We start from the raw sequence: 27,884 nt of genomic DNA on the forward strand, positions 1-27,884 counted from the left end.
CTGAGCCTCAGTTTCCCCATCTCGACGATGAGCATGCCAATTCTGTCTCCCGTGGTCATCGTCAGGATTGATGAAAGAAGACCTCTGGAAATATTCCTGTGATTGCCAGACCCCAGAGATGGTTATTCTGCACGATGAGAGGTCACCTCAGGTCCCTGGAGATGACAGCGTCAAGGAGATATCCCCCCCCCCGCCCCCCACCCCGCAATGCCTGCTCCTTTCCCAGCCTGCAGGCTTTAACGTTCCGTTCCCAGCCCCCACGCTCCTCCTGGAGCCTGCCCTGGTGGTCCTCAGATTCTGGAATTCTGCCTTTTTCCATTCTAAAACCACCGCGGATGCCGGCACAGGCGCAGAGTTGGCCCAGGGTGGGACAGGTCGCGGGGGTGGGGGGTCTCCGCCAGACGGTGTCTGAGCCTTGCTGTGGGGTTCTCATCTGCAGATGGTTCCCGCTGGTTCTCTGCTCTTCTCTGGGCTAAACAGAGGAGAGAAACAAGGGGTGGGGGACCTGGAAGGGGGTTCCCACCTTCTCATTCAGGAACCCGAGAGGGGGACTCAGCCCTTACGCCCCAGGGCCGCCCTTGGTGCTCCCAACTCTCCACTCAGAGGTTTGCCTCCTCCGGCCCCCAGCCGTGACCCCATTCGCCCAGACCCCGCCGATTCCCCGGCTCTGAGCGAGGGAGAGCCTGCGGTTCTAGGACCCGGAGGCGCTGCCTTACGCGCCACCGCCTCTGCCTAGCCTCCGTCGCCTCCCGCTCCGGCAGGTGAAGCGGCACCGGCCGCCCCCTCTGCGGCAGGTGAACCGGGTCGGCAGCCCCCTCCCTGCCGCGCCATGGCTGCGGCGGACCCCTGGCCGGCACCCCGCGTCCGCCCCCTCCCTCCAGCCCGCCCCCATGGGGCTGGGTGCGTAGCGGCGGAGGCGAAACGCGGTTTGCGCGCAAGGGGAGCGATAGCAGAAGTTAGAGACTCGCCGAGGGGGGAGCCCGCGCCGCAGCTTCCTGCCCCCGGCCCAGCCCTCTGTCCCCGGCGGCCTGCTGCCTGACTTCCTCCCCCCACCCCGCAGCTCGCTGCCCCGCCGCTCGGACGGGCCACCGCGATGGGACGCCGCGCCCCGGCCCCTGCGCGCCGCTGAGCCGAGCTCCCGCATCGCCGAGCCCCCACCGCAGCTGCCAGCCGTTGCTCACCTCGCCCCCCAGGCCTGGAGCCTTGTCCTCCGCCCCCCGGAAAGCTGGATTTCCGTGGCTGGAAGCGCCTGGCCGGCTGGGTGGGGACCACCATGGGCAACGCGGCCGGCAGCGCGGAGCCGCCCGCAGGCTCCGCCGCACCAGCACCCAAGCAGCCCGCTGCACCCAAGCAGCCGATGCCCGCGGCCGGAGAGCTGGAGGAAAGGTTTAACCGGGTCCTGGTGAGTGTGACCTGCCGCGCTCAGGGCACGGGTGGGGGGTGGCCGGAGCTCTGCACGCGTCCCCGCCCCCGGGGGCTCAGGGACCGCTTGGAGATCCTCGGCCCAGTGGCCGCCCTCCACTGGGTGGGACTGTCAGTTGGCTCCTTTCAGAGTGACTTAGCACTCTCCCCCAAAAAAACTTTCTTCTTCAGTCACCCAGTCTCCCTCCCGAAGACACCCTGTCCCCCTCCCCCGGCGCTCTTGGGTCTAAACTAAAGGTATCAGGAAAAATGTCCTGTGAGGAAGTTGGGAGCACGCTAGGAAAGGGGTTCCCGGGACACCTCTTTCCCCACCGCACACGCAGGCCCAGACACCAGGTGCGGGTCTGGGGCGGCTGCTGGTGTCTCAGGGTCAAAGATGGAAGGGGTCACATTTTAACCTCCGGGGAGCCAGAGGCGAGCTGAGGTGTTTGGTCCTGATTCGTGTGTCTGTGCAGAGGCTGCTGGGAGCTGGGCTGTCAGACCCTGCGGGGGGCACATCTGTGTTTCTAAATCCCTGCGTCCAGGAGAGGTTGCCTGTGGGTCCTTATCTTGGGCATCTCCTCCTGCCCGCGGAAGGGATTAAGGTCAGGAAGGGCGGGGTCAGGATGGGGTGCCCACGGTGGCCCGGTGCGGAGCAAAAGCCTGGAAGCACCCCACTCTGCCCTCTGTCACCTGCCCGCCACCGCCCCCCCCCCAGGAACTGGGGGGCTTGGGGACTGGGCCACTGGGGAGGGAACCCCCAGCTCAGGCTGAGCCCAGAGGCGCTCAGGACGCGTTTGGTGGTCGGCAGCTCCTGAGCCAAGCCAGGGTCCCCCGAGACCTGGTGGTGGTGGGAGGCAGCAGTGAGGAGCAAGGCCACTCCTTCTCACTTCCCTTTCCCCACCTCAGCCCTGGCCCAGGCTCCCCTCTCCAACTCCTGGCCTGGCGGCCTGTCCGCTGTCAGCCCCCTTGCTGGACGCCGGCTGACAGGCGAGGGAGGCCGTGCGTTCCCCCCCGGGGGCGGGGGCGCGCTTCCCAGGCGGAGCAGGCTGGCACTGCGGGTCCCGGGCTGGGGGGGGCCCAGAGAGGCTTGGGCCGCAGAGCGGTGCTGGCTGGTGGGGTGCTCGGTGCTCATCCCCTCTCCCTCCTTGACATCATTTCCCTCCCCTGGCCCGTAGGCCGGCTTGCCAGGTCCTCCGCACCGCCCCGCCCCTCCGAACAGTTCCTGGATTTCTTGGCTGCCGCCCCCTCCCAGGAGAAGGGCTAGGAGGAGTTTGGAGGAGCTCCGGGGCGGGGTCTGGTCTATCCTTGGGAAGGCGTTTTGCTTGGCTAGGGGAGAGGGAGGGACTCTGAGGGACACTTCTCGCCAGGCCAGGCCCCTGATTCCCCGTCTTGTCTCCGCACGTGCTCCCCCTTCCCCAAACCCATGGCCTGGCAGAGCCCAGTTGAGCTGAGCACATGGGGAGGGGGGTCAATGAAGACAGACCGAGTCTGGGGGCCGTCTGGGGAGCCTGAGCTGCTGGTGGGTCCCTGGACTTCAGTCCACGTGATGGGGGGGACCCGGGTCTGCCTTTGCCCCCAGTGTGTATCTGTGGATGGCAGTGGGACCGGCTTTCGGGGTGAGGTCCAGGCCTCCTTGTTCCCCACACCGACGAGGAGGAGCCCTGTGAATAATTCAGACCAGTGGAAAATCCAAAAGTCAAATGGCGAGGCTCTGATGCATGTGCAGGGCTTGATTGCTCTGCTGGCGTTTTGGCCTTTGCTGCCATTGGCTGAGTCTGACACTGAATGCCACTGGGAGTCCCTAAGTAACAGGGTGTGGAGGGTGGAGGCCCCGAGATGGGTCTTAGAGGGTGTCCTGGTGGGGAAAGGGCGGTGGCTGGGTGCAAATCTAGAGCAGCGCCACCCGCACCCTCAGGAGTCCTGCTGTGTTTACACCTCTCCTTCTTCCTGGGGAGGGGTCAGCCTGTGCCTCGTCCAGTACAGGCGCGCTCGCTGGGCTAATTGGCTCTTCTCCCTTCCCACCCCGGGGGGGCAGGAGCTCCACAGTGGGGGCGACAGCCTCGCTCCTTCCTAGGGGCTGCCCGGGGCTAAAGATCTGGTTAGACCCACCGGCCTGGCAATGAGTATTGCAGGGTACGCCGTCACAGGGGCGCCGCCTCCGAGGCCGGAGCGGGTTCCTGTCCTTCCTGACTGTCTGTGAGGAGGAGAACCTCAGGCTGCTGAGAGTGAGGGGCCCCCTCCTCCAGAGACCCCCGGTCTTGATGGGAGAAGCACACCCCTTGGGGTCTAGTCACTGGGCCCCAGGGAACCTCTTCCTTGCACTTAAGCTCTGCCCTTTCACCCCTGGTAGGGAGTTGGACCCTAAAACCCTGAACCACTTCACTGCTCCCGGCTCTGGGGCCCACCTTGTGGGTGGGTGGGAGGTGCCCCCGTCATGGCCCACAGTAAGAAAAGAGATGAGGGGCCTCACTCTCCTTTTCCCCATGGGCAGCTTTTCTCCCAGGGGTGGCTGCTGGGGGCTACTTTCTTAAGAAGGTTGTAAGGGAGAGAGAGGGGTGCCCCTGCTTAAAAGGCGGGTGGGGAAGAGAGAGCAGGTTGAGCCAGGGTTTCCGGCTGCTGCCTTAGCAACAGCGGAGAAGCGATGGCTGCCCAGCCACTTGGGCCTGTTGCAATGGTGGGAAACCAGCCCGCCACGCTCTGCAGTCTCGCCTCTCCTACGCCAGGCCCCGGGCTCCGCGTCTTCCAGCCCCTGCGGGCCTTCCCCGGCCGGGGTGAGGGTTTGGGATGGCGAGGCACTCTTGCCAGGCCTGCGAGAGGGGGCCATGCCTTTGGTCAGGCGTCGGACACTCCTGGTCTGCCCAGGCAGGGAGGAGCCTGTCCTTGGGGTGGTGGGATCCGGGGGAGGTGCTCAGGATGCTGGGATGCTGTGCTGAAGGCCCAGATGCTGTGCTGCTGGTACCCAGGAGGAGGCGGAACCCGTCGGAGAAGAATTTGCCTGATGGGGCCTCATGCCCTGGAGTAGTGCCCTTAGCATGTGCCTAGGGTCACGGGCACTTGGCCAGGCTGTGTGGGGAGGTCAGGACCACCCCAAGCAGGGTGCGGAGGCTGGGGTCCTGCTTTCAGCTGGGCCCCTTCCACTCCGGGGCCAGATGGAGATCTCCAGTGTGTTGGCCTGTGACAGAGGCGCCGTCTCCTTGACCAGCTCCCTTGGGTGGGGCCCATGAAGCATGTGGGCATGTAGCTGATGGGGGGGTCGCTCAGGCCCTGTGACCACCCCCCCTCCCTGGGGTGTCTCACAGAAGATCCCAACATAGTTGTGGCCATGCGGTCAGATGTCAGGCTGGGCAGAGGCTGTGGGCTCACATTCCCAGCAGGCAGGGCTGGCACAGGCTGACCCTGGAGCCCAGGGACGTGGTGGGCATGATTCACGGTGGGTGACGTCTGGGGCCGGTTGGCAGAGAGCTCGGTGAGACGGGCAGGAGCAGGTGGGGCTGCTCTTGGGGCCGCCTCTGCATTCTTCCCAGGAACATGGAGACCTGGGGGGTGCCTTGGCCCCTCCCCGCCTCTGCCCTGCTACTCATGGGAAGGGCAGAGCAGCTTCCTGGGCTGAGGGGGTCATGGCGCTTGGGGGTGGAATTTTGTCTTTGCCGCTCTGAGCTTCAGTTCTCCTCGTGGGTAAGAGGAGAATGACAGCGGCCTTCTGGGGTGGTTGGAGGGATGGAGCAGAGTTACGGGGCTGACGGAGCGCTTGCACAATGCCTGAGAGGGAGCAGGTGCTCGGTCAACAGTCTCCACCCTGAGGAAGGCAGGCGAGGATGAGGGGGTGAAGAGGGAGTGGGTCTGGTCCTCTGAGTCTCCGAGCTTTTCCAGGTGGAAGAGCCCGCTCTGCCTCTCCCCCCGCCCCCATCCCAAGACCAACCCAGGCTGCTGTCTTTAGCCCTCAGGGGCCAGGCTGCCCTCCCTGCCATCACGCAGGTTAGGAGCAGTGGGGCCTCCACTGAAAACTGGCTGATGGCCGGAAACCACGAGAGGGAGGGCCCACCTCTGCCGGAGGGTGGGGCAGCGGTGGCGCTAACGGTAGCTGGTAGCTGTGTGCACATGCGGAGGGGGTGGGGAGGCCTCCACTTCCCTCTGAGAGAGGGTGTGCTGGGTGGGGGGGTTCCCCAGTGAGTAAGAGCTCTGTGTGGGCAACAACAGGAAGCACAGGGTGCTGGGTGGCAGGAAGTGGGGCTGGCTGTTCCTGGTTCCTCCGACGGGGGAATGGGGCCAAGCTGTCTACAGAAGACCCTGGGGCGTCAGGACCCACATTTTCCCATAGTCCTCAGTGCTCCTTCTTCTGAGGAAAGCGAATCTCCTTACCGGCTTGCCAGCCAGGTCACCTTGAGCAAGCCACTTAATCTCTCCGTGCCTCAGTTTCCCGTTTGTGAAGTGGGCATCGTCACAGCATCGATTCCGTAGGCTTGTTGTTGAGGTTTAAATGAGCCCACGGATGTGAGGCACTTAGAACTGAACCTCGTCGTGCAGAGTGTTTTGGGAGAATGTACAATGTCGCTGCGCTCCTACCAGCCTGGCTTTGTGGGCCGTCCCTCTGCCCTGACTCCCGGCCTGCCTGCCCCTTGTCCCTGCTCTGGGAACCTTTGAACCCCTGTGGGAGGAGCTGCTAGCTTTGGGGGGTTCTCAGCCCCTGATTCTAGGCCCAGGTTACCCAAAAAGCTTCTCCTGTAAGCCTGGGATTTTTTGTAAGAGCCCCTGAAAATCTCTCTGCCGGAATTTTTGACAGTGGATTGTGTTTGGAGACAGGCTGAGAGCTCAGAAGCCCAGGTGGAAGCCAGAGAGATGCGGGTGGGGGGAGGTGGATGGGGAAGTGGGGACTGGGGGGGGGCAGGGCCACTGCGAGGCTCGTCAGGCTGTGGAACAACTGCTGCAGAGCTGGCCCGAGACCGGGTTTGGTACCCAAGTTCAAGAGCATCTGAGGCTGGAAGGGCGGGCGTCAAGGGGAGAGAGGGTGGGTAGGTGGATCAGAATGAGTCTCAGGTCAAATGAAAGTGAAACTGGAGGGTGTGGCTGTGTCCTGATGTAGCCAGAGCCCTTTCAGTCCCCAGGGACACCCCCTGATGTCAACACTGGGAGGGGCACGGTGCAAACCTTGCCAGGGGCTGGTCTTGGGTGCGTGAGGCTGGAGGCCCCTCCGGCACCCGGAGAGGGAGGGGCCGGGAAGGAGGAGACCTCTCCCCACACGTTCTAATGGAATCATTGGGAACTCAGGCCCTTTCCTTAGCTGTGCACTAGGAGGTGAATCCTCCTTCTCCTCCTGACCCAAAGCATGAAGGGCAGCTGGGAAAGGGGACTGAAGGGTTTGTCCATTCTTGGCCAAGCCCTGGTGGCGGGTCTGTTCCATCTGGATGTTCTCACCAACTTCCACTCGCCACACGACCCCTCCCCTTGGCGTCATAGATGAACTCCCCCCGCCCCCAACCTGTGAAGTGCCTCCTTACTCTAGTGCATCACCAAAGGGTGTTATTATTGGGCCAGAACGTGGCTTCTCATGGGGTGTTCCCGGGAGCTCTGTGAGTCTATGGGGCGGCAGGGAAGTGTGCCCACTTTATGGGCTCAAAGGAGGAAGCTGAGGCTCAAAGAGCGGAGAAGCTATAGGGCGGGTGGGCCCAGAGCTGGGTCTCATGTTGTAGCTGCCCCTTGCCCCTTGCCCCTGGCAGGAGGCAAGTCCCGCACGCCTGGGCCCCGCTGCCCTCTCCGGCTCCGTCGGAACCCGGTCGGCCAGATCCCTGCTTGTCCCCCAGCGCCCAGCCCAGGGGTGCCGCCTCCTCCCGAGGGCCTGGGGTCTGGGGGTCTGCTCTGGCTTTTCAGGACGGCCTCACCCCACTCAGAGTGGCATCCACTGGCCCCACTCCCGCTCCCTAGGGTGCCAGTCTCCTCGGTGGGCACGACCGAAGAACAGCTGCTAATTAGCGCTCAGCGCTGTCAGAGCTATTTCTGATTTCGGAGCCTAAATTTAGCCTGACTGGCAGGCTGGTATGCAGGCCCGGGGGCCTGAGGAGGCCCAGGTGGGGAAGGGGCGGAGGGGCGCCCTGTCCTCCACCGCTGCCGGGACAGGTGTGTCGGCTCCGCCAGAGGCTCCCCCTCCCCACTAGTAGCCAGGGGCCCGTCTTGGACCAGGGTGCTGGTTCAGAGTCAGCTCTGGGCTGGAGGCCCACCCAGCTCCCCTCTCTCCGGTTTCATAGCCCCGGGCAGGCCACCAGTCTGCGCCTGCACCTGTAAGACGGGAATACTAACGGCAGACTGACAGTGCCGGTGAGGGTGGCGAGGGTGCGTGGTGGCATTGGAGCGGGGGCAGGGCTCGGAGCAAAGCTGGCTCCTGCCATTGTTGGGGTCATCGCTGTGGCCGGTTGCTGCCTCTAGAAGTGCCACTGGGGTCACCCCAGGAACCAAAGAGTTCCCTGGGGTAGGCGAGGGCCCAGAAGTTCCCACGTCAGGACATGGCTCTCCCCTGTAAGGCGCAGCCACCCCACACTTCCCCCACCACTGCCTTCCTCTTCCCCGGTTCTGGCCTCGGCTCCAGTTTCCCTGTTGCTGCCTCCCTCTCTCCCTGCTTCCTCCTGCCCCCTCAGCCGTGCTTCTGTGCTTCCCGCCTGGGCCCTGCCCCACCCTGCGCCTCTGTGGGGTGGGGATGGATGAGGAGGGGCGGGCGTGGTGGGGGAGAGGAGAGAATGGTACCAGGGAGCCCTCCCTGGCCTGCAGGACCCTCCCCGAGGCCCCTGCCTGGAGGACCCCTCCTGAGCGGCAGTGGGAGCCGCGCTGGCTGGTTTGGGGTTGGGGGCCGTAACAGATGAGACAGCGGCCGTTTCCTCAGTCGGGGCTCACTTTCACAATCACAGTGGGGCGAGGAATGACGTATCCCCATGCCCAGCTATGCCAGGGCCAGGGCGGCGGGGTGGGGGCTGGTAGAAGGGCGGTTTCACCTCTCCACTGGAACCCCAGACAGAAAGCTTGGGCAATGGGGGTTGAGAGCGCCCAGCTTCCTGTCTGGGGCTGACCAAAGGCAGTGATTTTGGGGGTGAGGTCTGGCCAGAGACCCGGACCAGGCTCAGCACCCCGGAGAGGAAGCTGGCTGAGGAGGCTCAGATGGGAGTGGCCCCCCCGCACCCCGTTCTAGCTGGGGCCTTTTCTCTTGGGGCAGTGTGAGCGGGTGGGTGGGGGGCTTCCTCTTGCATCCCCCCCCCCCGGAGACTTAGAGCTCCTTGAGGGCAAGGAATGTCTTTTGGGGGTCTGGCACATAGTAGGTCCTCACTAAGCTGGGGGTTTACTGAATGGGGTGACTCAGCACGGTCTCCTGGGTCTGTTGGGAAGACACGCTAAGTCCTGGGGGCCCAGAGGGCTGACGACGCCCGCGATTCCGCAGCCCGAGGCGGGGCCCTGCGCGTGCCCCTGTGTGTGTCCTGTGGGTGAGAAGGTCAACAGGGACACCGCGCCCCTGTCACATGCTGCCTGGGGAGGACCCAGGCAGGGCGTCGCTGACGACGCTTAGCCCCCGAGGGGAGTCCCAGCGGGCCGCCGGCACCACAGACCCAGCACGCGGTCAGCTCCCCCCACGCCCTGCGGCGGGGGACCTTTCCCTGGAATTTCCCCGCCCCTGCCCCGGTAGCCATGATGCACCTGCCTGGAACTCCCTGCCCCTCTGACCTCAGCATCGAGGCCTGTGCCTGCCTCCTGCCTTCCAGAAGTGACGGCATGTGAGGGGCTACAGGGGGGCGGGGAAGAAGAAGGCAGCTGTCTGCCATGGCTGCCGGAAGTGTTCTTTTTTTTTTATTATATTTTATTGATTATGCTATTACAGTTGTCCCAATTCCCCCCCTTGGCCCTCCGCCACCCAGCACCCCCCACTCCCTCAAGCCAGTTCCACGCCATTGTTCTCGTGGGTATAGGTTCTCTGGCCACTCCACTTCCTCTACTGCGCTTGACATCCCCGTGGCTGTTCTGTAACTGTCTACTTGTACTGCTTGGTTTTTCTTTTTTAAGATTTTATTTATTTATTTTTAGAGAGGGAAGGGAGGGAGAAAGAGAGAGAGAAAGAAACATCAATGTGCGGTTGCTGGGGGCCGTGGCCTGCAACCCAGGCATGCGCCCTGACTGGGAATCGAACCTGCAATGCTTTGGTTTGCAGCCCGCGCTCAATCCACTGAGCTACGTCAGCCAGGGCTTTTTTTTTTTACTACTGCTTTTTAAAAAAGGATTTTATTTATTTTATTTTTAGAGAGAGGGGAAGTGAGGAAGAAAGAGAGGGAGAGAAATATCAAAGTGTGGTTGCCTCTTGAGAACCCCCACGGGGGACCTGGCCCACAACCCAGGCATGTGCCCTGACTGGGAGTCGAACTGGCGACCCCTTGGTCCGCAGCCCATGCTCAACCCACTGATCTATACCAGCCAGGGCCTACTTGGACTTCTTAATCTCCTCACCTCTTCACCCATTCTCCTGTGCCCTCTCCCATCTGGCAACCCTCTGGCAACTAACTTCTTCTTCTTTTTTAAACAAAATTTAAAAAAAGATTTTATTTATTTATTTTTTAGAGGGGAAGGGAGAGAGAAAGAGACAGAGAGAAACACCAATGTGCGGTTGCTGGGGGTCATGTCCTGCAACCCAGGCACGTGCCCTGACTGGGAATCGAACCTGCGACACTTTGGTTCGAAGCCCGCGCTCAATCCACTGAGCTATGCCAGCCAGGGCTTGGGAACTAACTTCTCTTCCGTGAGAAGTTTCCTGGTGTTTGTGAGACACTGGTGCTCTGGGCCAGGAGTGTGTGCGGTTGGTGCCTGGTTGCAAATGGCCCCCCTGTTCGCTTCTCACCCAAATGGGAGAAAAGAAGATACCCCCTTATCGCACACGGGGAGATGAGCCCAGAAGTGCCCGAGGCCCCAGGAAGTTAGGCTGAGAGCCCACCCCCTGCCCGCATGGCAGGGGTGCCGGGGAGGAAGTGTGGGGAGCTGGAGCTCAGGCCTGGAGGCGGGCACACTCGGACTCACATCCCTGCCCCTTTCTAGATGTCCAGCCTAGGGCAAGGGCTCCACCTCTGTGCCTCAGTCTTCCCATTGGCTAATGCTGCCTACCTCCCAGGGTGAGGGTGACAGGAGTTCATGTGAATGACAGACCTACTTAGGGGGCTGTTCCCTGAAGATGCCCTGTGCCACCCCCACCCCCTTTGGGGGCCCCAGGCTCAGGGTCTTCACCTTGTCCTCCCCTCCCCAGAACTGCATGAACTTGCCCCCGGACAAGGTCCAGCTGCTGAGCCAGTACGACAATGAGAAGAAGTGGGAGCTCATCTGTGACCAGGTGGGTGCCGGGGCCCTTCCACCACCGGGACTCCCTGCCCTGGGCAGGCTGGGGCTGGCAGGACAGGGGCGCTGCCAGGCCACTCGTTGGACCAGGACCCTGCCCAGAGGCCCGTACAGCATCTGGGGAGGGTCCCGGGGTGCTGCGGGCATCTGCAGGACCCTGGAATCCCCCTTTCTTGGACGTGGGCCTCCCCGGGGGCCTTATGAATCCCGAGCAGGGCTGGCTCTGTCCTCTGAGGAGCTGGCGGGGGCTGCGGAGCTTCCCGGAGCAGCCTCTGTCAGCCCCTCGGCTCTGGGTGGGGGGACAGAGGGTGTAAGCCCGGCGTTGGACATTGTCGCCTGACCCCAGGGGAGGTGGGCAGGATCCCTGTCTTCCTTTGACCTCGGGTCCAGAGGAGCTGCCCTCAACAAGCAGCTCGCCAAGGCCAACCAGTTACCAAGCGGTGTGGCAGGGACTAGAACCCCCGTATGAGGTGCCGGGGCTCGCCACCTTCCCAGCTCACTGGCGGCCCCTGCCCTTCCAGCTTTTAGGGCTGCTGTCCATGGTAGCAGGAGGACCCCTCCCACTGCCGGGGCAGGGAGGGATCTTGTTGCGGTACTGATTTAGGATGGAGGGAGGCTGGCCTGTGGCGGTGGAGGCTGGGGTGGGAGTAGGGAGCAGGGAGTCTCCCCTGGGAGTGGGCTGGCTCGGCCTGCAGCAGCTGCTAATGGATGGGAGGAGCTGGCAGGGCAGGCGTCTGGGGGTGGGGGCAGGGAAAGGGCTGGGCCTTGGGGAGAGGGTGGGGAGCTGCCACCAGAGGCTTGGAGGCTGTAGGAGGGGCTCCTGCCACTGGGCCTGGCCTCTCAGGTTGGAGCTCAAAGGCATGGGAGAGGTGGGGGGTGGGGAGCTGGGCAGATCTGAGGGGTCTAGGTCGGGAGGGACGGGAGCCGCTCAGGGTGGGAGGCCTTGAATGCGGCCCCTCCTCTTTGTGTGGCTGCTGGAGCGCTGGGTGGGGCCGGGGAGTCGGGGCACAGGAGGTGAGCACACACAGGTGCCTGCCGTCCCCGGTGAATGGAGGGCCGAGGTCCTGTCCTGGGGAAGGGGCCGCCCACCTGCGGAGGGCCTGGGCCCGTCCTAGAGTTCCTCTGCCCAGTGCTCCCAGCTGGGGGTTGGGTGTGGCCAGGGTGGGCGGGGGTGGGAGGGTGCCCCCTACTGGCCTGTCTGAGTCCCCTTCTCCCAGGGTGGGGTGTATGGCTGGCCTGACCTCTTTGTACTGCACCCCAAGGCTGTGCATGGCCGTGGCCTGTGAGGCCACAGCGGGAAGGAAAGGCCAGGCCTGGGGCCGGGGTCTTTTAAAGTGGCCTGGATGGTTGGCTATGCCTTTGGTATGTCACAGGGGTCTCTAGCAGCCTGGGACTTCGGGTCACAGCCAAGAATGGGACACTCCCTAGCCCAGCTCCCAGGGACAAGGGCTGGTCACTTGCCCTGGCTGGTTCCCTGTACACCCCCCCTCAATCTCCCCAGGAGCGGTTTCAAGTCAAGAACCCCCCCGCAGCCTACATCCAGAAGCTGAAGAGCTACCTGGAAACTGGTGGGGTCAGCCGAAAGGTAGCAGCGGATTGGATGTCCAACCTGGGGGTACACGTCTCCCCCTTTTTCTCTGTCCCTCTCCCCTGCCCCTTCCAAGCTCTGGGCTGCCGGAGTAACTGTGTATAAACTCTCCTGTGGTTGTGTGAGTGCACGTGAGTGTGAGTGTGTGTTCACAGGGGCCTGAGAGTGCCCTGGGCAGGCACTCACACAGGTTCCTCTGCATAGCCTGTGTGTGCTTACATGGGCACACGTGTGTGTACTTGTGTAGGTGTGTGCCCTGTGTGTCTGTGCATGTGTGTGCTCTGTTGTCCACATAGGGATGCGTGTGTACCGAGTCCACCTACGGGGTGCGTGTGTGCCCCATGCACCTCTGTATGGACATGTGGGCACCTTTTCTGTGCGTGCCCAGGGTGCTTGTGTCTGGATGTGCGTGTGTGTGTGCCTGGGGTGTTTGTGTTTGAACGTGTGTGTGCCCTGTGTCCCTGAGTACAGCTGTGTGTGCTGCATGTCTGTGTATGGGTGTGTGTGTGTGTGTGTACCCTGCGTGTGCACGGGGGAGTAGGGGTAGCCTAGGAGTGCTGACTGTCGGGCAGGTGTGTGGAGGTGGTGGTGGTGGGTGAAAGGCCAGGTGTGGGGGGAGGGCTGGCTGCTGCCTCGGGGAGTGGTGGGCCCGTGAGAGGCTGGGCTCCACCCACTAGACTCCCCTGTTCTCGGCCCCCAGTTTAAGAGGCGAGTTCAGGAGTCCACTCAGGTGCTGCGGGAGCTGGAGATCTCCCTGAGGACAAACCACATCGGGTGAGCCGGGGCTCCCTCTGCAGGGCCCGGGAGTTCCCTCTTCCTCCAGGCAGTCCCTGGGGCGTCCCTTGCCGATCCCCTGCTCTGCACCCACAATGCCTCTGGACCACCTCCAGGGGAGGGTGTCCAGGACAGCTGCCCCGCCTCCTCTCCTACCCACCCCTGGAGGCGTTGGCTGGACTGTGCGTCTTGCCTGAGCCCCTAGCAACCCCAGGCATCGCTGGGTCTACGACGGGGGCTGCTTGGTGTCTTCCCCGGAGTGGGGGTGGGGCAGTGCACTCAGGGCCCTTGCCTGTTCTGGGTGCCCACTCTGGGCGGGACCTCCTTCCTGGCTGGAACTCAGGGAGCCCTTGCCCCGCAGGTGGGTGCAGGAGTTCCTCAACGAGGAGAACCGTGGCCTGGATGTGCTCCTTGAGTACCTGGCCTTTGCCCAGTGCTCTGTCGCGTAAGTCCCCCGCCCTGGCCCTCCTGCTGCTCCTTGGAGTCTTGGTCCATCCCTGCGCCTTGCCATTCCTCTGGTCCCTTGCACACAGTGCAGCCAAAGCCTACCCTGGAACCTGCACTCGGCCTTGAACGATGCCTCTTCCTGCAGGCCTGCGTGAATAGGGAGGGGTGTATCTTGGGGTGGCCAGCTGGGACGGGGTGTCTCACCCTTCTGTTCCCCATTCCTTCTCCCCCCACTACGCCCAGCATAGCGCCAAGAACACAGCCTCCTCCTCCTCCTGCCCCCGGTCTCTCCCACAGAACTGCCCCGTCCCTCGTCCCCCCACTCCTCTCCTCAGTGCCCGCGCAGCGCTGGCCTCCAACCCCTCCCTGACCCCCAGGTACGACATGGAGAGCACAGACAACGGCACCCCCAGCTCAGAGAAGAGCAAGCCCCTGGATCAGTCCGTGGAAGATCTCACCAAGGGCTCCCCGCCACCCTTGGCGTCGCAGCCCAAGAGTCGCCACCTGACCATCAAGTATGTGGGTCCTGTGGTGGGGTGATGGGGAGAGTGGAGAAGTCACCCCTAGACTGCTGCACCCAGACAGCTTCCCTCTGGGCCCTTGGGGATGCGGGGAGGGGTAGGCTGGCACTGGGGATCAGAGTAAGGGCCTCGGACATAGCTTGGGACGTGGGTGTGTTAATACGCCTTCAGGGGTGGGCATGCAGAGGCTGGAATCTGGGTGGGCCTGGAATAAGGAAGGGGTTTCTGGGTCAGTGGGACCCCTCTTATCCCCATCTAACCTCAATTTTATTCCATGCGGCCTCCAGGTGCCCCCCTTCTCCCCGGTACGTAGCTGCCTGGGGGCAGGTGCATGCCTGGTGGACTCCCGGGTGGTGGGATAGGGCGAGGCCTTCGACGGATGCCCCTGGGTTTAGCTGCTGGGGATATAGGTCATCCCCCCCAACTTGGGGCCTCCTGTTGGGCAGTGGGGAGAGGGAAGGAGACGGCCCTGGGGCCTCAGGTGGATGCTCAGCTTCCTCTCTTTCTCCTTTGGGTCTGGGGGACTAACTTCACTGAAGACCCAAACGCTCACAACATGTTTCTTCATTCATTCATTCATTCATTCATTCATTTATTCATTCATTGAGTAAGCATTCTTTAACATTTACAACGTATCAGGCATGGTAGCAGGGGCTCAGGAGACTGGGGACCCTGCCCTCGGGGCTCCCTGGTCTCGTAGGGGACAGTGTGTGCCAGGATGTCGTGGGGGTGTGACTGGGAGCTCTGAGAACGGAGGTGGCCCCTGCCTGGGGCATCAGGAAGGCTTCCCAGAAGAGATGGCACGGGAACCATGTGTTAGGATGAGGGCTTTACAGCCAGTGACGGGGGCAGGGGAGGGCACTCCAGGGCAGGCAGAGGGAAGAGCGTGAGCAGAGACTCGGAGGCGGAGCTGAGCAATGGTGAGGGAAGCGGATGAGGCGGGCAGGGGCCTCCCAGGGTGGGGCATGTGCCAGAGCTGTCGGAGGACCTGGCGTGGCCATCACAATTGGCAAGGCCTGCCACGGTGAAAAAAATCACCTTTTTTTTCATTTTTTCAAAAAATTTTTAAAGATTTTATTTATTTATTTTTAGAGAGGGAAGGGAGGGAGATAGAGAGAGAGAAACATCAATGTGCAGTTGCTGGGGGTTATGGCCTGCAATCCAGGCATGTGCCCTGGCTGGGAATCGAACCTGCGACACTTTGGTTCGCAGCCTGTGCTCAATCCACTGAGCTACTCCAGCCAGGGCCATTTTTTCAATTTTTAAAGAAGATTTTACTTATTTACTTTTAGAGGGGAAGGGAGGGAGAAAGAGAGGGAAAGAAACATCACTGTGTGGTTGCCTCTCACACGGCCCTACTGGGGACCTGGCCTGCAACTCAGGCCTGTGCCCTGACTGGGAATCGAACCAGTGACCCCTTTGCTTCCCAGGCCAGCACTCAATCCACGGAGCCACACCAGCCAGGGCAAAATCATGATTTCTAGTAGAGAGTTATCAAACACACATAAAGCACCCACTCTGTGCCGGGCACTGCCCTGAGCACATACCACAGTCCCAGTGACTCTATCAGGGAGGTGCTATTATTATCATCCCTGTTTTAAAAATGAGGAAACTGAGGCACAGGGGGATTCAGCAACTTGGCCAGTCAGTGGGGAGCTGGGATTTGAAGCAAGGCAGTCAGAATTCAGAGTCCGACTCCCAAGATGGAAGAAGATAAACCCATGGCGCCGGAAGCGCAAGCGCCCCCTTGTGGAGGGCATTTCTGCGGCGGTTCCCAAGTGTTGACTGGCTTTTCTTATTGGCTTTCTGTGCCACGAGCACAGTCTGAAGGCCATGCTGCCGTTAAGGGTCTTTGCTTTCCCGATCCCCTGCTCGCAGCCTCCCCTGCATGCCAGCCCCAGGCCTCGGGACTGAGGACGCCTTCCTGCCCTCAGCCAGCCCTCTGAGCGGGGGTGGGGGCACTGGGAAGCTGGGTTTGGGGCTCTGACCCCTGCCGCCTCCTCCGCACCCCACCCAGGTTGACCCCGGGCCACAGCAGGAAGACCCTGCGGAACTCCCGCATCGTCAGCCAGAAGGATGACGTCCACGTGTGCATCATGTGCTTGCGGGCCATCATGAACTACCAGGTGGGTCGGCCGGGCCGGTTCCCGCCAGGGCCGCCCATGCCGCTGAGGTTCCAGGACCACCTGTGCCCCGACCCTGTCCCCCACGGGAGAACCTGGGCAACTGGGCTGTTGGCTCAGGGTCTTGAGGCTGACAGTAGTCTTGAGGGGAAGCCCAGATTTCTGGCCCTCCCTGCTCAGGTCCCCTGGAGCACCCCAGACATGACGGGGAGTCTGGGTGTGTGCCTTACGTGGGGACCTAAGCATACCCACCTAGAAAGGCCGGCCACCAGGCCCACAGGGAGAACAGCCCTGGGTCATGTCATCAGGAGGAGTGGTTAGTGAGGCTGGGCCTCCCTCCCTCAGCCAGTCTTGGAGGACTCACTATGCGCAGGGGCTGAGTCCTGGCACTGACTTTTGAACAAAGGTATTTAAAAAGAGGCACCAGGCTTTGGCCGCCTCAGAAGAGCTTGTGGGTGGAGATAAAGAGCTCCCTGATCTTGAGGGCAGTTAGAGACCAGAGCGGCATGGTGCTGGTGGGCCCAGCGGGTCTGGGCAGGAGGGTGCTGGCAGTCCTGGGGGTCCTGCCTGGAGCTGCTGACCTCTCCCCTGTCCCCAGTCTGGCTTCAGCCTCGTCATGACCCATCCAGCCTGTGTCAACGAGATCGCTCTGAGTCTCAACAACAAGAACCCCAGGTGAGGTCCGGGCCCCTAACCTTCTCCGTATCCAGATTCTCCTGCTACTTAACCCCTTGCCTCCTCTGCCCCCCCCCCCCCCGCCCCCCATTCTCAGGACTGCTGCTCCGGCTCATTCCACCCCGCCCATCAGCTTCCCTGTCCGCGGCGGGCCAGACCCCCGCACACCCTTGCTGCGGGGCCTGCTGCTCTCGAGGGACAACCTGCCCTTGTCTCCCCAGAACCAAGGCTCTGGTGCTGGAGCTGCTAGCGGCTGTGTGCCTGGTGCGGGGAGGGCACGACATCATCCTTGCAGCCTTTGACAACTTCAAGGAGGTACTGGGGGCCCCGCCCAAAGATGTCCTTGTTCTCTAGTGTTGCTCAGAGCCCCGAGGCTGGCAGTTGTGACCTCTGCTGGGGAACACAGGGTAGGGGGCAATCTGGGGTGGGGAAGCTCCGAAGAGAAGGTGCAGATTCATATGGGGCGACAGGGACAGTTACGGACATCTGCTGACCCTCAGCCTATTCAGATCTAAGCTGAACTTGACCTATACATGTCACAGCTGCTGACTCTGGTTAACTGGCTCACAAGAAGGAAATGCTTGCGAGTACGATGCAGAAGTCAGCACACAGTGTTTGTTCCTTCAATGAGTTTACCGAGCGCCTCCTGTGTGTCAGCACAGACCGGGCCCTTGACATACACTGGTGATCGGTGAACAAAAGAAATAAGGCAGGGACCCCGGCCAGTGTGGCTCAGTTGGCTGGGAGTTGTCCTGCAAACTGAAAGGTCGCCGGTTCGATTCCAGGTTGGGGCACAAGCCTGGGCTGCGGTTGGGGCGTGTGTGGAAGGCAACCGGTAGATGATTTTTCCCTCCCTCTCTCCCTCTCACGCGCATTGATGTTTCTCTCCTCTTTCTCCCTGCCTTTCCCTCTCTCAAATCAAACATTAAAATTAAGTTTTAAAAATTTTTGAAAAAGAAGAAATAAGGCAGGGAAAGACAGATAAACGACAACAGGATAAATGAGCCAGCTGCATGTTAGAAAGTGATGAATACTGTGGGGGGAAAGTCAGGGCTGCTGTGGGGGGAGAGGAGCAGGTCGCGGGGTGGGCACGGAAGCCTCCGTGAGCAGGCGAGCTCGGAGCACAGCTGTGCAGGAAGTGAGGGACTCAGCGTGGTGGCCCTTGCAAGGGAGAGCACACCAGACAGCTGGGTCAGCAGTGAGGACCCCCGAGGGGGGACACGCCACACGCCAGTGTGGCCAGAGGGGAGGGAGTAAGGCGCGGGGAGGGCTGGGAGAGACGGACAGAAAGTGGAGGTTTGGAGCAGAAGAGGGATGCGGCCTTAGGTTTAACTGGAGAGGAGCCTTTAGGGGCTGGAGGGTGGCAGCTGGAAGGTGGCTCAGGCGGTGGGGGGCCACTGGGCCCTCAGTGACAGCCATTCTCCCACCCAGGTGTGTGGGGAGCAGCACCGCTTTGAAAAGCTGATGGAATACTTCCGGAACGAAGATAGCAACATCGACTTCATGGTGAGCTCAGGGGCCTCGCCTGGGCTGGAGTATCCGCCCCGTGAAGTGTGGGGGCTGGTGGCTGGTGGGGGAGGGGTGGCTGTGATGTCAGAGAGGGGGCGGCTGGAGGCGGGTGAGGCGGGTGACGTCGGGGAGAAATGCGTAGGGACCAAGCTGGGTTAGTGGAGTGAGAGGTGCACGGAGGGAGGGGACTTGGGAGGTAATGGAAGGCAGGAGGCACTGAGGACCCCCCACCCGGAGGATCACAGACCTGCTCATGTCTCCCACCCCCCAGGTAGCCTGCATGCAATTCATCAACATTGTGGTGCACTCAGTGGAGAACATGAACTTCCGTGTCTTCCTACAATATGAGTTTACCCACCTGGGCCTGGACTTGTACTTGGAGGTGAGCCCTGCACTCCCCCTCAGACCAAACCATCTGCCCATTGCAGAGTATCGCTCAGTGGTTGGCAGCATGGGTGTTGGGGTCAGGCAGACCTGGGTTCAAATCCTGGCTCTGCCACTCCCTAGCCCATGTGACTTTGGATAGGTCTCTTCTCTCTGAGCCTCAGTTTTCCCCATCTGTAAAATAGGAGAATCTTAGAGATAATGATGATTCTCAGTAGGACGGTGTCTGCCACATAACAGCCACCCAGCCCATGGAGCCAGGCGCTGGAGCAGGCCCTAGGTGGCCCCAGTCTGGCTCCGGGAGCACGTAAAGGGGGGTGCAGAGACGCCGGGCAGACGTGAGAGCGGGCTCACCCTGGGCGGGTCCCGGTCGTGGAGGCACTCTTTGCCCTGCGGAAGGCGGCAGAAGGGCTTGGCGCTTCCCGGCCTGAGCGGAGACGCTCTATCTTTCCTCTCTATTGCCTCTGGGAGGCTTCCTAGAGGGGCAGAGCCTTCGGGATTGGATTTGCTTTATTTATTTACATTTAAAAAATTACCGTTATTCTATTACAGTTGTCTCAGTTTTTCCCCTTTGCCCTCCTCTGCCCAGCCGACCTCCTCTCACAGTCAGTCCCTACTCTGTTGTCCATGTGCAAGGGTCACTCCTACGGGTGTTTTGACTGATCCCTTCCCCTTCTTCCCCCCCCCCCCCCCATTATTCCCTTCCCCCTTCCCCTCGGGCAGCTGTCAGTCTGTTCCATGTTTCCAAGTCTCTGGTTCTAGTTTGCTGGTTAATTTGTTTTGTTCATGAGGTTCCTCTTATAAGTGAGATCCTACGGTGTTTGTCTTTCACTGCCTGGCTTATTTCACTTGGCATAACAGTCTCCAGTTCCAATTATGCTGTCACAAAAGGCAGGAATTCCTTCTTTCTTCCTGCTGCATAATATCCATTGTGTAAAGGTACCTCAGTTTTTTAATCTACTCATTTGCTGATGGGCACTTAGGCTGTTTCCAGCACGTGGCTACTGTAAATAGTGCTGCTATGAACATAGGGGTGCATGGGTTCTTTTGAATTGGTGATTTTTAGGATACATTCCCAGCAGTGGAATTGCTGGGTCAAAAAGCAGTTCCATTTTTAGTTTTCTGAGGAAATTCCACACTGTTTTCCACAGTGGCTGCCCCAGTCTGCACTCCTACCAACAGGGCACTAGGGTTCCCTTTTCTCCACATCCTCTCCAACATTTGTTGTTTGTTGATTTATTAATGATGGCCATTCTGACAGGTGGGAGGTGATACTGTGGCTTTAATTTGCCTCTCTGATGGCCAGTGATGCTGAGCATCTTTTCATATGTCTGTGGGCCCTCTGTACGTCCTTCTTGGAGATGTGTCTATTCAGGTCCTTTGCCCATTTTTTAATTGGATTGTTTGTCTTCCTGGTGTTGAATTGTGTGAGTTCTTCACATATTTTGGAGACCAAACCATTGTCCGATGTATCATGGGCAAATATGTTCTCCCATGCAGCCGGTTCCCTGGGACTGGATGTGTTAAAGCCAGGATTCACAGCAAGCTAGGGCACTGTATCTACACAGTGGAATAGTATTCAGCCATGAAGAGGGATGAAATACTGAGACATTCTACAACATGAATGAGCCTTGAAAACTTTATGATAAGTGAAAGAAGCCAGACACCAACACCCCATAGTGAATGATTCTTTTATATAAAATGTCCAGAGTAGGCAAGCCCCTAGAGACAGCAGATCAATGGTTGCCACGGGTGGGGGAGGAGGGAATGGGGAGTCACTGCTGATGGAGACAGTGCTTCCTGGTGGGGCGCTGAGAATGTTCTGGAATTGGATAGTGATGGTTGTGCAACCTTGTGAATATACTAAAAACTACTGAACTGTACAGTTTAAAGTACTGAGTTTTGGTCTATGAAATTCTATCTCCATAAAAAATAAGGGAGGGGGAAAAAAGCCGGCTAGGGCTCAGGCCCCTTCCTGCGGCTCTGGCGGCACAGGGAGGTGCTGGAAGGGCCCCCCTCCCCGCACCAAGCCTCACCCGCCCTTCCATCTGGGAGACAGAGGCTGCGGCTCACGGAGAGCGACAAGCTGCAGGTGCAGATCCAGGCCTACCTGGACAACGTCTTCGACGTGGGCGTGCTGCTGGAGGACACTGAGACCAAGAATGCTGTGCTGGAGCACATGGAGGAGCTGCAGGAGCAGGTGACCCTGGTGAGCGCTGCCCCTGACCTCGGCGCAGAACCCAGTGGGCCCACGGGGCCCCACACTGGCATCAGGCACCGGGCCCGACACTGGCATGCCCACCTGGGTTTGACCTTGAACGTAAATCCTAAATCCTCTGGGCGTCTTTCTCAGTGAGTGTTCACGGAGCCCCCGCCCTGTGCTGGACCTCTGAGGCCCTGTGCTGGACCTCTGAGGAAGGCGGGCCCCCTCCTCTCCTAGTGTGCTTGGGCCTGCCTCCGCCCATCAGTGGTACCTTGGATTCCCCTCCTGAGAGAGCTTTAGTGTCCTCAGTGCCTCATCCATTTGGGCTCAAGTGCCAAGCTCGGCCCACCCGCATCTGGGCTGAGCGCGTCAGGAGGCCTCCCCCAGCCGGCGAGGCGTGTCTGAGGCCTCCCCCTCACTGGTGGTGACAGTGCCCAGCAGCGGGTGGGAACTCACCATGTGTCGGGTGCCACAGCTGACAGAGCGGCTTCGGGACGCGGAGAACGAATCCATGGCCAAGATCGCGGAGCTGGAAAAGCAGCTAAGCCAGGCCCGAAAGGAGCTGGAGACCCTGCGGGTGAGGCTGGGGGGCAAGGGTCGGGCCGGGGGTGACATGGGCTCCCAAGGACAGACCAGTTGGGAGCTTCTAGGCTTGATACCTCCCTCCACTCCGGCAAGACGATGAGGCTCCGTGCCAGGCCCGTGGACGGGCACTGACCCCTCCCCGCCCCGGGCTTGCAGGAGCGCTACAGCGAATCCACTGCCATGGGCGTTTCCAGGCGTCCGTCTGAGCCTGAGAAAGTGCCTGCCGCTGCCCCGGCGAGGCCCTCGGCCCTAGAGCTGAAGGTGGAGGAGCTGGAGGAGAAGGGGTTAATCCGTATCCTGCGGGGGCCTGGGGATGCAGTCTCCATCGAGATCCTCCCAGTCACTGTGGCAACGCCAAGCGGCAGCGACGCCCCAACTCTGGAAGTGCCCCCCAGTTCCCCCAGCCCAGGTGAGCAGGAGCGCCCAGCTGGGTGGGGTAGGGTGGGGGAACCAGGGCCTGGAGAGGGAGCCTAAGGCCACCACCTGCAAGAAGACTTGGGGAAAATAGGTTTGGGCTGTGGGCGCTGCTCAGATAGGTGTAGGTGGGCAGGAAACGGGACCAGTGCGCATGCCTGTAGTGAGGAGGCGGAGACAAGACCACCCAAGGCAAGAAGTTGACACCTCCCTCTCGTTCTCCCCTTTCTCTGTACGCCCGCCCACCTGCAGCAGAGACGGTTCCTGAGGCAGCAGCCCCGCCCCCACCACCCCCGTTGCCTGGCCAACTCTCCCAGCCGGAAGCCCCACTCGGGGTGCCCCCATTGGCCCCGCCCCTCCCAGGCGGCGCGGAGCCCCCGCCACCTCCACCGCTGCCCGGCCTATCGCCCCCGCCGCCGCCGCCGCCGCCACCACCACCGCCTCCTGGCACAGATGGGCTGGTGCCTCCGCCACCGCCACCGCCTCCGGGAGGCCCCCCTGATGCCGTTGGAGGGCCCAGCCCAGAAACGGACACCGGTGAGTGGACCACCCAGGGCTGGCAGTAGAAGGAGGCTGGGGCCCTGGCCTTAGTGTCCTCAGGACTCTCCCACTACCTCCTGCCGGCCCTGCCAGCCCTTGCTGGGCCCTGGTGCCCTCCGGTCACCCCACCCTCTGCAGCCCCAGCACTCACCATTCCCTCCTGGTCCCAGGGATGAAGGCCAAGAAACCGATCCAGACCAAGTTCCGAATGCCACTCTTAAACTGGGTGGCCCTGAAACCCAACCAGATCACGGGCACCGTCTTCACTGAGCTCAATGATGAGAAGGTGCTGCAGGTGCGTATGGCCTCGCTTGTTGCCGGGGTGGGCACCAGACGGGGGGGGGGGGACTTGCCTGACCGTGCTGGGCGCTCAGAGTGGTCACCTCATTTTACATTGAGGACACGGAGCCCAGGGATGGGCAGTAGCCAAACCGGATTAGCGAATCTAGGAGGCAGTGCGTCCCGGCCCCCGCGGAGGCTTTCCCTTTCCTCCCCGCGGAGGGGCGCCTCCCTCCTCCGCGTCTGGCCCGTCTCTCCTCCTTGCGGTCCCCTCCACCATCTTCCCACAAACAACCCGGGCTTCAGCCCTTCCAAAGTCCACTTTGTTTTTCAAAAGGCACGTGTTCCCTGGCCTCCAAGCCATTGCTCAGGCTGTTCCCTCTGCCCGGAATGCCCTTCCTTTCCCTTGTTTGCCCCTGGCCAATTTAGCTCTTCTTTCAGCTATAACTGCTTGGACTCTGGGTCCCCTGGGTTGGGTACTGCTTCTCCTCCTCCTCAGTGCTCCCTGTGCTTCCCCTGTACGCCCGGCCCATCAGGGCCTGCAGTCAGGCTGAGCTACTGGTTTGTTTCTCTGCCAGCGGCCAGGGCAGGGCAGGGGAGGTGGCTCTAGTACCGAGCATGGTGCTCAGCCAGGAATGTACAAGACCCCAGCCCACCCAGCCCTGCTTCCCGTCCCTGCGCCCTCAGGAGCTGGACATGAGTGACTTCGAGGAGCAGTTCAAGACTAAGTCCCAAGGTCCCAGCCTGGACCTCGGCGCTCTCAAGAGTAAAGCAGCCCAGAAGGCCCCCAGCAAGGCCACACTCATCGAGGCCAACCGGGCGAAGAATCTGGCCATCACCCTGCGCAAGGGCAACCTGGGGGCTGACCGCATCTGCCAGGCCATCGAGACGTGAGTGCCGTGGGCTTGTGGGCACCCCGGCCCTTCCGCTAGTCCAAGGCTGTAAAAGAGCCCCAGTTGTGGGCCAGAGCTCACCAAGCTTTATATCAACCCCGGTCAGGGACTAGGGTGGGGAACCTTATTCCCATTTTCAGGCCGAGAAACTGAGGCTGTACTATGAGGTCATGCCCAGATAGAGATGTTCCCATTCCCTCCCTGCCTCCTTGCCCAGCTGTAGGCACTCAGGCTCAGGCGTTTCAGCTGGACATCCGCCACTGATGGATGATGGGGGTCCCAGGCTTCCCAGTTGCCAACTTCCCTTGACTCCTAGCTCTTGTTCCCTGAAGCTGCTGGCAAATAGCAAGTCCTGAAGATCATTTATCCAGTCAAGGAAGGGGAGGGGAATCTGGTGGGTGTGGAGCAACACCTCCCCCTCGGCCTCCAGGTACGACCTCCAGACCCTCGGCTTGGACTTCCTGGAGCTGCTGACCCGCTTCCTGCCCACGGAGTATGAGCGCAGCCTCATCGCCCGCTTCGAGAAGGAGCAGCGGCCAATGGAGGAGCTGTCAGAGGAGGATCGCTTCATGCTGCGCTTCAGCCGCATCCCGCGCCTGCCAGAGCGCATGACCACGCTAACCTTCCTGGGCAACTTCCCGGATACCATCCAGCTGCTCATGCCGGTGTGGGCGGGGCAGGCAGAGTGGTGTGGGCGTGGCCTGGGTTGAGGATGGGGAGGAGCCTGCCCCAAGGCGGGGCTCCAGGATGGCATTTGAGTGCGCATGAGCCTCCTAAGGGCTAGCTCCTATACAGCCCCAGCTGACTTCGCCTCCCCATTCCCTCCCCCAGCAACTGAATGCCGTCATTGCAGCCTCGATGTCCATTAAGTCCTCTGACAAACTCCGCCAGATCCTGGAGGTGAGTGAGAGCCCAGGGCAAGAGGGCCCTGGGAGGTAGGGTCGGCCCTGACCCCTTGCCTGTTCTGGGAGGTTAGAGGGAGACTCGAGCCCCGCCTTGCACATCTAGGACGCAACAAATATAATGTTCCCACCTCTCACATACAGGCTCAGGGTCGGGGTGGAGGCCATGTACAGGGTGGGGGGAAAAGAATAATCTCTCAGAGTTTATTCTTGCATTACTTATTTTATTCAAAAGTGGATACAGCTGTAAACCTACTTTTGCCGCGCCCCGTAGACACCTCAGACTCTGCCCGAGGGCTCAGCCCCTCTGGGGGTTACTGTGTAATCAGCAGAGCACCCACACCTGCTCGGTGGGGTCCAGGGAACCGGTAGAAATGACTGTTAGAGAGGTGGCGACCCCGCAGCCTAGGAGGACACCTTGGCAGCGCAGCTTTGGGTGGGAATAGCAGTAGATAAAATCGGGCGTGCCATGGTGTTCGCTGTGCATGTGCCAAACATGAACACATGCATGTACGTGTGTCACGGACCAGAGGGGTCCAGGGAGGACTGCAGTGAGGGCTGAGTTGGGGGCGTGCACTTGGTGCCCCAGGGCGTTTCTCAGCCCAGCCCCGCCCCGCCCCCTGCTGAGCTCTCCCGCCTCTCCTAGATCGTCCTGGCCTTCGGCAACTACATGAACAGCAGCAAGCGTGGGGCGGCCTACGGCTTCCGGCTCCAGAGTCTGGATGCGGTGAGGGGAGAGAGAAGGGGTTCCTTGGCTTGGGCGATGGGGGAGGAGGGCGGGTGGCCTGTGGCTTATAAAAGGTCCTTGTGCAGCTGCTGGAGATGAAGTCGACTGACCGAAAGCAGACACTGCTGCACTACCTGGTGAAGGTCATCGCTGAGAAGTACCCACAGCTCACAGGCTTCTACAGCGAACTGCACTTCCTGGACAAAGCAGGCTCAGGTAGGGGTGGGTTGTACCCCACCCACCACCACTCTCGTCCTTGGGAGGGGCTCGGCCCTGGGGATTGATGTGGGGTCGGGAGAAAGCAAGGGGACCGCAGGATGTAAATGCTTGGGAGTGCTGCCTCTCTGATTCCCCGCCCCTCTGCTGCCCCGCCCCGCCCCGCCCCCGCAGTGTCCCTGGACAGCGTCCTAGGCGATGTGCGCGCCCTGCAAAGGGGCATGGAGTTGACCCAGCGGGAGTTCGTGCGGCAAGATGACTGCTTGGTGCTCAAGGAGTTCCTGAGGGCCAACTCGCCCACCATGGACAAGCTGCTGGCAGACAGCAAGACAGCTCAGGTGGGCTGGGGCCGGCCGGGCCCTGGAGGTGGGGAGGGTGGGGGTACGCTATGAAAGGTGGGGTGCGCTACCTAGGTGGGGTTGAGTAACCAAGGCTTGGAGCGGCGTGGCCACAGCTGGGACACTTTGGGGGGTGGAGTAGGAAGGAGGGGCCACCTGCCAGGAGAAGCAGAGATGGAGTGGCTGGTGTGTTCATGGAGGGGAGGTGTGCGTACAGAGCTGTGGTCAGGCGTCAGGGGTCCCTACTGATGGGGCCGACGGGCTGTGTCTGCAGGAGGCCTACGAGTCTGTGGTGGAGTACTTCGGGGAGAACCCCAAGACCACGTCCCCCTCCATGTTCTTTTCCCTCTTCAGCCGCTTCGTCAAGGCCTACAAGGTATGTGTGTCCAGGAGGGCAGGCCGGCACCACTGCAGGGCGCTGCAGCCTGTCCAGGCGGGCAGAGGGAGGGGGGAGTGAGGGAGACCTCGGCTCATGGAGACCTGCCGTGGCCCCTCAGAAAGCCGAGCAGGAGGTGGAGCAGTGGAAGAAAGAAGCTGCAGCTCAGGAGGCAGGCACTGAGACCCCCGGCAGAGGGGAGCCCCCAGCACCCAAGGTAGGCAGCTGCCCCTGAGCTCAGTCCTGGGATGCGGGGGGTGCCTGGTGTCCTCACCCTAAAGACCTGGCTAGGCGCCTGGGATGGGAATGGGTTCCTTCTGCTCCAGCCAGCAGTGGGGGTTGGCTCTGGGGGACAAGATGGGGTTTGGTGGTGTGGTGGGGAGGGGACCCTGAAACTGCAGCTACGTGCTCTCCCCACCCCCCCAGTCCCCGCCCAAGGTCCGGCGGCAACAGATGGACCTCATCTCTGAGCTGAAGCGGAGGCAGCAGAAGGAGCCACTCATCTACGAGAGCGACCGTGACGGGGCCATTGAAGACATCATCACAGGTGAGGGCCTGGCCGCGGCCGGCGCGCACGTGGTCTGTCGTCCTCCTGTGCTTCCTCCGTCCACCCCCCCAACCCTGGGGGTCTGGCTGCCTCACTGCCTCTTTGCTACTTCTTCTGTCTTTCTCCTCCCCCCCTCCTCCCTCCTGACCCTCCTCAGTGCTCAAGACAGTGCCCTTCACGGCGCGCACTGGCAAGCGGACGTCCAGGCTCCTCTGTGAGGCCAGCCTGGGAGAGGAGCTCCCCCTCTAGCTCTCAGGTACCTGGGTGGCCTGGTCTCTGAGTCCAGTGGCTTAGCAACGAGGGCCCCTGTGGGGCACTGAGGCCTGTTGCGGTCCCCTGCCGTGGCCATGCATGCTGGGGTGTGTCTGAGGGGGTCTGGTCAACATAAACAGGAGCCCTCCTCAACGTGCACAACCCGGGTCCCTAGAAGGGTAAGGCCTGTGCCCCCGAGCGGTGGTCCCCACCTCGGGCAGACTCCTTCCGGAAGGGTGAATGCGCCGTCTCCTCTCCGCCAGATCTCCGGAACCAGCCCTACATCCGCACAGACACAGGCCGCCGCAGCGCTCGCCGGCGACCGCCCGGACCCCCGATGCAGGTCACCTCGGACCTTTCGCTGTAGCTGCTGTTTCCGCAGATGGACTTTGGGGGTGGGGGAGGGGGCTCGCCGCGGCACAAGGAAGGGGGTCCTCAGCTCGGCTGGGCCGGGCAACCCCTCTGCCACTGTCCCCTGCCGCGGGCCCACCTCAAATGGGCCCTCGCACCCTCATCTTGCTACAGGGGACAGGATCACTGGCCCCTCCCCCCAAATGCTGCTTGCAGCACCCCTGTCCCCCCAATAGCCATACTGTACTTAGCCTCAGCGGGAGACTGGCCCGTAACTTATAAAGTGCAACCTCGCCCCCACCCGGCCTCCGGGGACTCTCCACGGAACTTATTTTTATACAAGATTAATAAAGATGTTTGCAAAAGATCTGCATCCGCTCTGCGCGCCCCGCGACATGCCAGCCTGTTTCATCCAGCAAATGCTTTACTTGTACCAGTTCTTCGCAGCAGGTATCTGCAAACAGGCTGGCGAAGGGGAACAGGGCTGC

At 61.4% G+C, this 27,884-nt stretch overlaps 1 protein-coding gene across 3 annotated transcripts; it reads left to right on the plus strand.

Moving 5' to 3' along the window:
• The first annotated feature begins 1,041 nt into the window (after positions 1–1,041).
• FMNL1 (formin like 1) lies at positions 1,042–27,761 on the plus strand. 3 transcript variants are annotated; one of them, XM_045837060.1, is made up of 27 exons: positions 1,042–1,402; positions 10,664–10,747; positions 12,254–12,337; positions 13,041–13,114; positions 13,476–13,559; positions 13,939–14,076; positions 16,100–16,208; positions 16,804–16,880; positions 17,102–17,195; positions 18,312–18,386; positions 18,661–18,771; positions 20,833–20,982; positions 21,452–21,553; positions 21,718–21,970; positions 22,228–22,512; positions 22,686–22,810; positions 23,482–23,684; positions 24,118–24,352; positions 24,519–24,587; positions 25,236–25,316; positions 25,403–25,532; positions 25,707–25,870; positions 26,145–26,246; positions 26,368–26,463; positions 26,673–26,793; positions 26,951–27,049; positions 27,309–27,761. In XM_045837060.1, exons 1-26 carry the CDS (start codon positions 1,274–1,276, stop codon positions 27,040–27,042), a joined length of 3,267 nt encoding a protein of 1,088 aa, XP_045693016.1. In that variant the 5' UTR covers positions 1,042–1,273; the 3' UTR covers positions 27,043–27,049; positions 27,309–27,761. The 3 variants fall into 3 exon arrangements, with proteins under 3 accessions (XP_045693016.1, XP_045693015.1, XP_045693014.1); XM_045837059.1 differs by having other exon boundaries at positions 1,043–1,402; positions 12,254–12,367; XM_045837058.1 differs by lacking the exon at positions 26,951–27,049 and having other exon boundaries at positions 1,045–1,402; positions 12,254–12,367.
• The last annotated feature ends 123 nt before the right edge of the window (positions 27,762–27,884 follow it).

The sequence above is a fragment of the Phyllostomus hastatus genome, unplaced genomic scaffold (assembly GCF_019186645.2).
Source record: "Phyllostomus hastatus isolate PE091 unplaced genomic scaffold, TTU_PhHast_1.1 phas_contig_210, whole genome shotgun sequence".
Taxonomy (NCBI): domain Eukaryota; kingdom Metazoa; phylum Chordata; class Mammalia; order Chiroptera; family Phyllostomidae; genus Phyllostomus; species Phyllostomus hastatus.

What these genes read in the sequence shown, in the direction of transcription:
- FMNL1 (XM_045837058.1), top strand. Translation starts at nt 1,274, where the DNA reads ATGGGCAACGCGGCCGGCAGCGCGGAGCCGCCCGCAGGCTCCGCCGCA. An exon ending in CTCAACAACAAGAACCCCAG is followed by an intron (nt 16,881 to 17,101) that starts GTGAGGTCCGGG and finishes TTGTCTCCCCAG; the next exon opens with AACCAAGGCTCTGGTGCTGG. An exon ending in CAGCCCAGAAACGGACACCG is followed by an intron (nt 22,513 to 22,685) that starts GTGAGTGGACCA and finishes TCCTGGTCCCAG; the next exon opens with GGATGAAGGCCAAGAAACCG.